At 44.7% G+C, this 12,273-nt stretch overlaps 1 protein-coding gene across 4 annotated transcripts in view; it reads right to left on the reverse strand.

Moving 5' to 3' along the window:
• Window positions 1-7,894: 7,894 nt before the first annotated feature.
• Window positions 7,895-12,273, reverse strand: part of TECR (trans-2,3-enoyl-CoA reductase) — a 286,254-nt gene continuing 281,875 nt past the window's right edge. For all 4 annotated transcript variants that reach the window (XM_086960913.1, XM_086960903.1, XM_086960922.1 and 1 more), the window contains 2 exons: window positions 8,620-8,665; window positions 7,895-8,504 (listed from right to left, as the gene is read on the reverse strand). In XM_086960913.1, coding sequence (XP_086817039.1) covers window positions 8,377-8,504; window positions 8,620-8,665 — 174 coding nt within the window. In that variant the 3' untranslated portion in view covers window positions 7,895-8,376. The remainder of the gene's footprint in view (window positions 8,505-8,619; window positions 8,666-12,273) is intronic.

A 12,273-nucleotide genomic window follows, 5' to 3' on the forward strand; every position in this document is an offset into this window, starting at 1 on the left:
CGTGTTGAATAGAGTGACCTAGAACAGTGTAGACAGTTATTGAGTGGCGCAGTGTGTGGTGAAGTAGAGAGACATGGAGTGGCATATAGAGCGTGGTGGAGTTGTGTCATAGAGCAGAGTGTTGTACAGTGGAGCAGTTTTTAATGGAGAAGAGTCTCACAGAGTAGAGTGGGCTAGAGTGAAGTGGCGTAAAGTGCAGTGGTGCAGAGTAGATAGGCGTAGAGTGCATTGGTTTTGAGCAAAGTGTTGTAGAGTGCAGTGCTGTAGAGTGAAGTGGCATGGAGTGGTGCTGGTGCAGGGTAGAGTGCAGTGTCAGAGTAAATTAGTGGAATGCAGGGGCGTGGAGTGCTGTGACGCTGATTAGATTGGCGTACTGTGGAGTGGAGTGGCGCAGAGTACAATTACATTGAGTTCCATGGCAAAGAGTGCAGTCTTGTAGAGTGTCAGAGTGCAGTGGCAGAGATTGCATTGGCGTAGAGTAGTGCTGAGTACAGTGGCTAAGCGTAGTAGAGTGGGTAGAGTGCACTGGCATAGAGTACAATGATGCAGGGTAGAGAGGCTATGTGTGAAGTGATGTTGAGTGTAGTGGTGCACAGTAGATTAGAGTGGATTATAGTGCACTAGCACAGAGTAGAGTGGCGTAGAGTTCAGTGGCACAGAGAGTGCATTAGTGTGCAGTGCTGCCGAGTAAAGTGAAAGTGCAATGGTGTAGAGTGTGGTAGATTAGAGTATAGTGCAGAGTAGATTGCCATAGAGTGCAGTGGCGTAGAGTGTATTGGTTATGAGTACAGTGGCAAAGAGTGCAGTGGTGCATAGTAGCGTAGTGTGCATTGGCATAGAATAGTGGTGTAGAGTGGCATCGAGTTCATTACCGCAGAGTGCAGTGACGCAGTATGGAGTATTGCAGGGTATAGTGCAGTGGTGTGGAGTGGGGTATGCATGGTGTGGTAGCGCACTGCCACTACAGAACACATCTTCAATTGAAAAGACCACTACATTTGCACAGACATGCAGTTTTACAGATAAAATTATACAGCGTGCAAACGATATGTGGACACCTCAGTGTATTGATTTGTTTTGATTGTAATAAAATATTTGTTTCCACCACACACTTCAGAATTACCCAAAAAACGTGCTTCATTTGTGCTTTCCATATTTTGAAGTATCTGCAGTTGATTTAAAGACATTTAAAATTTGTTTTGTGCAAGAAAAAAAAATAACTTTTTACAGTACACCTCGAGTAGCCAGCATGACGGTCACATAAATCCACTCATTTTGAAGTTAGAGAAAGAAAAGTAAACACCAAGCTCCCTGAAAGACAGAGCCTGACATTTGAGCTCAGTCTTTGAATGAACAGCAAACGTGACAAGGAATAAAAAGATTTAAAGGCCTCTTTACAGAAATTCAGAACTTGAGAAAGAACACAGTAAATCGAGCAAGGAAAGGGACAAACTCAAGCTGGACTGCCTAAAGCAAATAAAGCCAGCAAATAGAAATTAAGCAGTTACAAACCACAAAGCCAAATGGTAAGCAATGGGCTTAATGCATCCAGGAAGCCATCCGAATGTTCCTAAGATGTCGCTGGCAAACCAGACAGCTGCACTGTTTGGTAGACTTTGATCCAAAAATGGAACATGAAAACAGATTATGCTTCACAGGTAAAGTCACTCCGAAGTGAAAAAACATCAAGTGAATAATAATTTTAAAAAAGTTGCTATACATTTTTTTCAAGTCATATGTTTATAAGTAAAGAGCCAAAATATCCAGGATTCTACTTGACTGGAACTAGAAAAAAACTCAGACAGCAGCTGTCCTTAAATTGTACTGTTGGACAGGAGAGGTGCTGTACCAGTTAAGGGACAGCGTCTCACTTGCAGCATCGAAAAGGCACTGCTTACTGAACTTAATCTACCTCATTATCTTTACTTTTTCAGTTAAAAAGGATGCAAGGAGGTAAACAACCACCTACTCGTTTTTAAAGGAAAAATCTAATGAATTCATAAATGAAAGCCTTTGAACAAGCTCCAAAATTATTTTTTGAAAACATGCCATAAAAGTGCCCTTAGCTTCCTCCCTAGTGGGACATACTCAGTGTTTAGGACTATCAAAGAGGATTCCATGATGGATATGCTACTTTATTTCTGATAGATACTTCTGCCTGCAGATTCCTCACCTCTTCAATGTTCTTCCAGGCGCCAGACTGGTCTGGAAAAACGTGTTTGATTGCTCTCCCCTGACCGTAGCAGGAGCCAGCATTTGTATCAAGTCACAGGCACAATAAAGCACCCACACTGTCAAAACAACTCCAGTTCCCTTTTTTCCACGCCTTAAATGCAATCTGGAGCATTCCTACAGAGACTTTTCCTGTCACAAATTCTTTCAACTGCAACAATAAAATGTCACCCCCCCCAAATCATGGCTAGGTTCAAGCCATGTAGGTACTGTGGTGTTAAAAGGGTCAGTCACCGAATCCCATGACTTTTGCTTCTAGTATCTTTTCCTGCGTCATGACTTTTTTCCTGCAATTCCTAAAGTGGACGGGGGAGAGATAGGTCTTTCTTCATGATGCCCTCACACACCCAGAGAGATGTCATGCTTCATCATTGGGCTTTGCTCCTCGTCGGTCCGGCACTGCAATGCCCGACGGGCTCACCGTAAACGGGGCTCTTTGCCGGAGATCTTTTTGAAGAAGCCATGGGGTGCGAGTGGGTGAGAGGGCAAGGTAGGTGTAGTGCATGGGAGGTGGATTTTAAAATAAGTCTTGATGAGTCCTGTTCAAAAACAATTTTAATGGTTTAGGTAGATCAGGCTTAATTAAAAAAAAGAGTGTGGACGCCCTATGTGGATGCAATGGTCCTAGCAGGCTGTCGCAGTGTAGTGGGTCGAGATATTTCGTGCCTTGGTTGCTCCTAACGAGTCAAATGGCACTTCTTCAGGACCTAGATACATGTGTGGTGTACTACTAGTGAACTGGCTCCTAAAATGTAGGTAGGTAACCAAAAGTAGTACAGTGTAGCCATAGCAGATCTGTACTGGGCAACCGAAGACCCCCCAGTACTGAGAGCTACTTTCAGATGGAGCCGAAACAGAGCATGTCGTTGCTCTGATCGGCTGGGTGGACAGCAACTAGCTCTGATCCTACCCTTGCTCTGGGCCCCAAAGGCCATTAAAGAAAGGGAAGCCAAACTCACTATGCAAAGATGACAAAAGTGGCAGATGCAAATCACAGCCTCTTTCCCCATCAAGGCAACAGTAGTCCTAAACTTCCAGGTCTTTCCGCCATACGCACAATAAAAGGAGGAGCCATAGAAGGAAGAGAGAGGTGTGACACCAAGGCGTTCTCCTCTCCACTCAGGATCCACTGGGACAGGGGCAACCGCCTCCACCCCCAGTGACCAACCCGATATGAGTCCAGCCCCATGCATACCTGAACACCATATTCAAGGTTTTCAGACAGGCTATAGTCCTTTATGGGGTGCTTTGAGCCCCACAGGTCCTTCTGGGTTGTCCTGCAGACTATCACTGGTGGGTCTTCTCACAATGCCAGTTGGTGCCTTTGATCCGGCTTTGGTTTTCTGTTGTTGTTACAGACTCCACCCAGAGTCCTCCACCCGAATTCCCAGACTTTACACCTTCATGCTTGGGCACTGAGAGGAAACTACATGACCTTCCAGTTGCTTGATGATGTGGTGGATGTAATCTTATCTGCTCGTACACCTAACCAGCTTACTCCAGGAGAGTCGCTGCATGAGTAGGTAACCAGACTGACCCCCTTGTAAGAACTACTGCCTAGTACTCTCAAGTTCACACGTTCCTTGGCCCAGGAAGGATGTGCCTTAAGTATGGTGAAGAGGTAGGTGGCAGCCTTGTCAGCTTTCCTTTGTCTCATGGACCAACCAGATCTTCTAAAGTTTCTCATTTTGGTAAATTTATTGAAAGGTCTGATCAACATATATCCTCTGCCTCCATTTATGATGTCTCAATGGTACTTAAATGTTGTCACAATTTGAGCCCCTAGATAGTTGTTCCCTAAATCTCTTGACTATTAATACAGTTTTTCTTGTAGCTACTGGTCATACCATTGCGTTAGTGAGCTGCAAGCACTGAGTATTAGGCCTACTTGTACTTTATTTGGTCACATCCCCTCTCCCACAACCTCATCCCATAAACGAGATGGCAAGATTGCATAGGCTGGATCCAAAGAGACCAGTGTGTTTTATCTTGACCACACAAAAGGATTCCGTGTGGACGACTAGCTCTTCTTTTATGTGGGCAACAGGTAGGTATGGGCGGAAAATCCGTTCCGCTCGCGGATTTTGCGGATTTTCGGGAAATCCGCAATCCGCGAGATTCGCGAATCTCCCGCAAAATCCGCAAATCCGCGAGCAGCGGATTTTGCTCGCACTGCTCGCACTGTTCGCGTGAGTTCGCGGCTTCCCAGTACAATTTCGCGCCCCGCGAATAAGTGCTAAATTGCAGAAATACGATCTTAGCAAAACTGAAACTACTTGCCAGGTTCAAAAGTTCAGGCTCATCATTAGTAGCCATTTCCTGTAGTGCTTCCTGAGGGGCCCCTCCAGAGTTCAGTTGCCAGTTGCAACTATTATGTGACCCTGCTCTGAACCTCAGAATAGTTACACATATGCCACAAAGGTCCTGAATTACAGCTAAGGGAGACAAGCAGGAGCCAGGCTGGAAGTTAAAATCCATTAATCAGCCCCTAATTCATTATTGTCAGTTGGGGCAGGGCAGGTGTTGTAACTAATTTTGCAACAATGAAAGCACTTAGCAAGTGCAAAAGATCACTAATCAGGGCGCACTAAGGAAGCAGGTGCCAGCTAAAAAAATATTCTGTGACACATTAATCAGCCCCAAATTAATTCAGGTCACTTGAGGCAGGGAAGGTGTGCTTTGCTTTGCCGAAAATAATGTACACTGGACAACCAGAGGGTGTGGTGATGAAACAGAGGGTGGCATGGGTGGGCCAGAGGGTGGCATGAGTAGTCAGAGAGTGGCAGTGGTGACAGAGAGTGGCAGTGATGAAGAAGAGTGTCCCAAACAGGCTGGACATGTAGAAACAACAAGTTCGCAAAACTTGCGACCCGACAGGTAAGTTCGCAAATTGCGAAATTGTAAAAACCCTCGCGAACTGGCAGAAACACGGGCGAACACAAAAAAAAAAAAATCCGCAAATTCGCGGGAATTCGCGGATTGCGAATTCGCAAATCCGCAAAATTCACGAACGCGAGATCCGCAAAATTCGCCCATGCTTAGCAACAGGAAGGGTAAAGTGGCAAAAAAAGGACCTTATACAGATGGATTATCTTTTGTAGAGTTATGGGTGAAGTTTTTCTGAATCAGTCGGATGTCGGGAGGAGTATTCAAGAGGTGATGAATCGGCAGCAAGATTGAGTATCCACCCAAAAAATTGTTAAAAAAAGGTAAGTAACTTTTTCATTTGTGCAGCCTCTAGCAGCAATTTAAAGCACAGGAAGCACGTGTGGACAAGTTCAATAATTGTTGCAGGGGAAGAAGATAATTTGCCTAAGGAAACTCTTAAAGGGCTTGTCGACTCATTTTACTAGAACAGCAGTAATCTCAGTTAATGCTCTCTTAGTGTGCTTCACGAGTTGTTCAGATACAGAACATTTATCTCACTCAATCATCAAATGTAAGATCAGTAGGAGAGAACACCAAGAAGACAGCTTAAATTAAAAAGTGCATTAAAGCCCAAGCTGTACCAAGCAATGGTTGCAGCTTGTAAAGACATACTGTATGTAGCGAAGTGTACCACAACACCCATGATTCATAATCACAACAATCACCAGGGAAAATAATGCATCCTGTAGTTATGCATCAGATTTCAGTGCAATCAGGATTTGCTAGCGTCGCCATCCAAAACGTGATTTGGCCCATCCGTACAGAACAGGTCAAGCCATTAGCAACCAGAGAAGACCCCTACGTGACATGGCTCTTTCCTGCAGGCTTTGTCAGTGCCCTCGGTAACAGAGCATAGACATCCAAAGGTGATGTTTCTTATATCAGTTCCACGGACCTGATAATTCTTGCCTCGGTGCCTATTCCAATCATGGAGTCCCACTCTGCAACTCTGGGCAATAGCTTGCTTAATCTCCACAATGGCCCCCACAACGCTAAGGATGCCTGGCTTCACCTTGGAGGTACCCAGGAGTGGACGCCTCACAGGGAAAGCCAGGATGAGTTCCACAGCGGTATTCGTACAAGCGCTTTGAGACCCTTGCGGGTGAGTAGTGCGCTATACAAGTATCAATTTACATTTACATTGGTACAGATCCTTACACAGACCGGCAAAGAGAAGGCCTAATTCTTGCAAATAGCATTCCCAGCAACAAAACCACAAATAAACATAGGACACGTATTAAAAGTAAAAGGGAACTTATTGTATAATCACTGCCTCTACGTGTGGACGGGGCAAAATAATCAGTGGCTCGCTTAAGTCAATTCCCCAGGCTAAAGGCAGGTTGACACAGAGCTACTCTTCCCTCGCGTTTTTGCTACTTTCTATAACCCTTGTTCTAAAGAGAATCTGTGAATCCACGATGGGGCTGGCTCTCGCATTTTATATTCACAAAGGGCTCGACCTTAACTTCTGATCATAAATGTTCAGTCTCCAACTTAGCTCCGTCCAGTACTTCACCCCAGTTAACAGGCCAAGACTTGTCTGCACCCACAGTCGACAGCTCCATTGTTCACTTGAGTCCATCTTACACGTTACTGCACAAGCTACAGATGTCCTGATCCCCGATGACCGACTCCACCTTCTTTTTCAATTCGAACTGTTTACATTTCAAACTTTCCTTGAAAATAGCCTGTTACAAAATAGAATGTGTGTTTAGTCTTTTATTTTTCCCACCATTACTATCTTTCACTTTGCTGTTACTTTCACCTTCTTTCTGTCCTCCTCTTCCAAAAGCCTGGATATTTACAGGGGTTCCTGCTCCTACGTGCTTCTTTGCCATCTGTCTTGTGTTTTTCCGGGCAAGCCCTTCCCTTTAACATCTGACAGAGTACCTCCATCTGCTAATTTATCTATGGTCAAAGTTTTTCACTTTTTGTTTCTCTGTCCTCCCTGGGAGATTCGTGGTGCAATATACTACCAAGAATAAGTGATGTTACAACGAGATCATTTAGATCGCGGTACGTTACATCACGGTTATTACAACGACTTGCGCAAGAGGCGCTGGACTTAGGAATAGTATGATTTAGTATTCCAACTCCAGTGTGTGTAACAGTAGGGAAGGTGATGGAATAGTAAATCATCCTATTCCTTAGTGTAGAGCACCATCCAGCGCAAGTCGTCGTAACGACTTGCGTTGTAATGACCGCAATGTAAATGTATTGCGGTGTAACAACCGCATTGTAAAGGTAGTTCGCCACTACCAAAGCTACTACGCCTTACAATAATGCACCAAACTTTTTTTCCTGAATAGAACTTTCTAGTTAAAAAGGTATTTCTCACAACTTAAATTTGCAAAGCCATGCACCGAGTAATGCCATGTCACTACGCTGCTACCATTAGAAGGCTTTACCTGAGGCATCTCCAGTAAACATTTCAACCAACAATGAAATCGAGCAAGATGAAACATTTTCTAAACACCCTCAGTTACTTAGCTCTGCCTGACCGTAGCAGCAATACTTCCACAGTAGTCTTCTATAGGGGAATATGCTCATTCTTGAGTAGGAAATATGATTTAACACGCGCCTGAAAGGGGTTTCATCAGATTCTAAATTCCAGAACAGCTGGCAGCACAATACCCGAGAGAGGGGAAATTATTTTAAGATTATGAAATACACAAAAGATATGTTTGCACTCTGCCATCAAGCACTCTGTTGAAAAGAACATAAAAAAGTGATCTCTGTTCCTCAGCATGAATGTATTTCATGATTATTTTCCTGGTGTTACAGGTTGACAACATTCTGAATTATTTCACACATTGCTTCCCCCCAGTCACAATGCTAGCTGTATATTTGCCTAGGGTCAACATCAAAGTGAACCGATTGCTCTGAATGTATGAAATGTGAGCGCCATGTTGTAGGCATGCTATGGTGGTTTGAGGTGGGCAGGGTGTACATGGGAGCAGAAAGCATTGGATTCCAGAGTTCGACAATTTGAGCTTGAGTGTTCTGCTTGTAAGAGGGGCACTAAACGCAAGTTGCTGTGCATCCGCCGCTTCGAGGACGACTATCCAAACAGCTTTCATTCTAGTGCCTTCATTTCACAGTTTTGGCAGCAGGGATCAGTGTCCACAAATCCCTTCTCTGCCAAGCATTCTTAGCAGTAGCTGGCTATGCTGGGCTGAAACAGATAATCAGCAGCCCCTCTGAGTAGCAGCCACTTTACAACAGGAATGGGACGATGGGAGAGCGCAGAGGCGGGTAGTCACGGAACTCCTTTAGGTAGCTGCGGTGCTTTCCTTTTGCCCAGATCGTCATTTGGATGAAACCAACCAGAGTAAACAAGGCAACTGCAAAGAGAAAAACAAACTAGAGCGTTAAAGAAAAACAATGAAACAAATACCCCAAAAGTTCCAATTATAGAAACAGGAGAAGTCACATAGGCGCAACTCATAGCAAACTTACCTGGCAGACACTGAGTCATGATGGAGAAACCAATCCAGGAGCCCACCTAGCAAAGACAAGAATATATGAGCAGAAGGCACAAATTCCCAATTAAATGTTAACCCACTCCACACACATTTTTTTCTCTTCAATTAAACCATACCCCATTTGCTCCATGGCACGACCCCAGCACAACAATAGCACATTACTCGACATGCAAGGCACTGACACAAAACTGTAATCACTCCCTCTGAGACACCAATCAGCACTACAATACACAATTCCACATGCCTCATTACCCGGCACGATACCCACTTCTTACTCTGTTCAGCTTGAGGCCAATGATTCCTCCCACCCCCGCCACTCCCTGGGCCGCATGGTCACAGAACAAGGACACCCTATTCATTCTTGAACATGGCGCCAGTACAACAATTCTCCCCTTATTCTCAGGTGGGCTCCAGGTGTAATATTTGCCATATTAGATTCTTGCGTGAAGGGGTGTGGAATTCCTACAGCCCGCACACCCTCGACACATTGTTTGGGGTCAAGGACAACAAGATGTTATGTTTATTTAGTACACTGGATAAGCAGGCACAACCCCTTGCAACATAACATCTTTGCTTGCTAGGTTACACTAGAACAATACAGAACTGTGGAGGAGAATGGTCTGCACCCAAGTAAGATTTGTATCCATATCAAAGGATAATAATATAGGATTCATGAATGCAGATGCTTTACTATTAGGGTGAGTACTCTAGGTAATGCAGTGTGCTGTGAGGTCAGAATGCATTACTGACAGTGGTTCCAATATAAACACGCATACAAGCTTGCAAAATGTAGCAATTCTAGGCTACCTATAATGCTCCATGATTATATGCGAATACATGCAGAAGCATGAAGCAGTATTGGTGGTTGCATGCTTTCAAAATAAAATGTACACAGAAAAAGTGCAACTTGAAAAGAAAACCAAACATTTTTATGCAACTTTGGATAGCATTTATAAGAGGTATCATATACATAGAGTGTGTTTGGTCTATGCCGATTTGTATTTAAAAAAAAAAAATGAACAGAATCACTGTAAAGACGAAACATAAATTCGGGCATCTGCTTCTTAAAGTCATTAAAGGGCTTCTGCAGGTATATGCCCTTGCAATGATGTAAATGAAAAACTTTCAAGAACTAACACATGTTTATAGAAGTAGATCTTGAAAGATTAATCCTAGCAAAGATTTGTGAATTTTATTTCCACATGAGCAAATATACATGCATATACCTGCTCATGCATAAGACTGTTGAACAATTGCAAATTCACGTTCCCTACCCCCTCTTTTTTCCCCACTCTGGAAGGAATATTTTACTTACCCTGTAATCATTTGGTGTTCGGCTCGGACGTTTGCAAGTTGATTTTTTAGGTCTCTCTCGCGCAGTCTCGCTGGGAGATTTTATGTTTTTGGGTAGCTTAGACTAGCAGGGTTTAAGCCAGCCCCTCTTTTCCATTGGCTGGCGTCACCGTTCATGCTAAACGGTGGCCAGCCATTGGAAAAGAGCTTCCAGTGATGTACACTTTTCTCTTTTAGAGCCGTCCCAGTTGGACTGGCTCGCCTGACTTACTGCTGGCGTAAAAGGTTTCTTATCTTCTTTATGGGTCCAAACAGATGGCACCCTACAGGTCCTACATGACGTTCTAATGGAAACTAACTGGGATCACCAAACCCCAATAAGTTTCATCATGGACTGCGCCACCCTTGCGCTAAAAAAGAACTACTTCGAGTATGAGGGTACATTCTACCTACAGACCGGGACTTCCATGGGGAGTGTTTTTGCCCCCAGCGTGGCCGGACTATATATCCATCACTTTGAGCAGACCCATATCCATGGACCCACCAAACCGTACGTTACCAACATCAAAATATGGCGCCGCTATATTGATGATATCCTCATCATCTGGGATGGCGACCAAGCAACACTCGACAACTTCCTCCTTTCGATCAACGACGGTGACGCCTACTTACGCTTCACGTGTTCCAGCAGCCAGAATGAACTGCCTTTTTTGGTCCTTAACATTAAGGCTGAGGGAGGTGGCCTCACCACCACAACCTTTTACAAACCCACAGCAAGCAACTCCCTCCTTAGGTTTGACAGTTTCCATCCGAGGCCCCTAAGGGAGAACCTGCCCTACGGCCAATTCCTACGCATCAGGTGCAACTGCAGCAATACCCAGGACTACTAACTATAATCGTCCGCTTTGGTCCACAAACTAGAGGATAGAGGGTACCCAACCAAAATCATACAAAAAAACTGCAAAAGGGCACGCAACCAGAACAGAGAAGCCCTCCTGGACACCATCATAAAACCCCCGGAGGAACCAGTACTCACATGTGTCACTGCACATAACACTGTGTCAAACCTGGTGTCCAAAATCATAAAAAACAAAGAACTGGAGAATCATTAACTCAGGCACCAGGAACTGGGAGAAACCGCGGTTTGCGTACAAAAGGGCTAAGAACCTAAAATACCAGCTTGTATCAACCAGACCCAAGCCACAGAACCGCCCATCACAAAACACGATCATTAACGCCTGGGGTCTTCCAAAACTGACAGGCCACCAACCATGCAATAACTGCAGCGTCTGCCACCTCACTTTCCCCTCAAAGTCTCTATAATTGGAAACTGGCAAAACATGGATACAACGGCAGTTCACTAACTGCAACTCTTCCAAACTAGTGTATCTAATAACCTGTAGATGCGGCCTTCGATAGGTTGGGATGACCACCCGGAAAGTCAAGACCAGAATGACGGAACATAGGAGCACCATCAGGTGCGGCAAAAACATTAGCAAGTTGACAGACCACTTTCTGACTCACAACCATACCCCAAACGACTTCACATGGACTGTGATAGAACAGTTTGAAATAAGGGAAATGAATGACAAATTTCTCCTCACTAAAGAACAACGTTGGATATACCGACTTTCCACTCACCTAGAGGGTCTGAACGATTCAATACCATGGAATTCTTTGACCCCATGAGTAATGCAAATGCTACTTACCAGTATGCATCTGTTCTTGGCATGTAGGGCTGCTGACATTCATATCTGTGCATAGATCGCCGCCTAGTGTTGGGTCCGGATGATTGCACATTGTTGTCCTGGAAGAGTCTTCGAAGTATCACGAGATAGGTGGCTCCTCCCCTGGACTACAGTGCGCATGGGCATCGCCTCCATCCCCGGATTGTTTTTAGCCATTGGCAGAGATGGAGTGAAGTATGTGAGTGATGCCTATGCTGCGAGCAGATATATGAATATATACATATGTATGAAGACTGCAGCTGCTACAGGCGCCGGGGAGGAGGGTGGGCGATATGAATGTCAGCAGCCCTACATGCCAAGAACAGATGCATACTGGTAAGTAGCATTTGCAGTTCGAGGCATGTGGGCTGCTGAATTCATATCTGTGCATAGAATACATAGCAGTCCTCCCATTATTGGCGGCCGCCCGTGCCAGCTGCAGCAGTCTGAAAAAGTGTCCTGAGAACAGCCTGACCAACAGCTGCTTGCTGTTTGGAATGCACGTCTACACAGTAATGTTTAGTGAAAGTATGTGTGGTAGACCATGTGGCTGCTCTACAGATATCTTCTAAGGGAATATTACCTAAGAAAGCCATAGAGGCCCCCAG

This window comes from Lissotriton vulgaris, chromosome 1_1, assembly GCF_964263255.1.
Source record: "Lissotriton vulgaris chromosome 1_1, aLisVul1.2, whole genome shotgun sequence".
NCBI lineage: Eukaryota > Metazoa > Chordata > Amphibia > Caudata > Salamandridae > Lissotriton > Lissotriton vulgaris.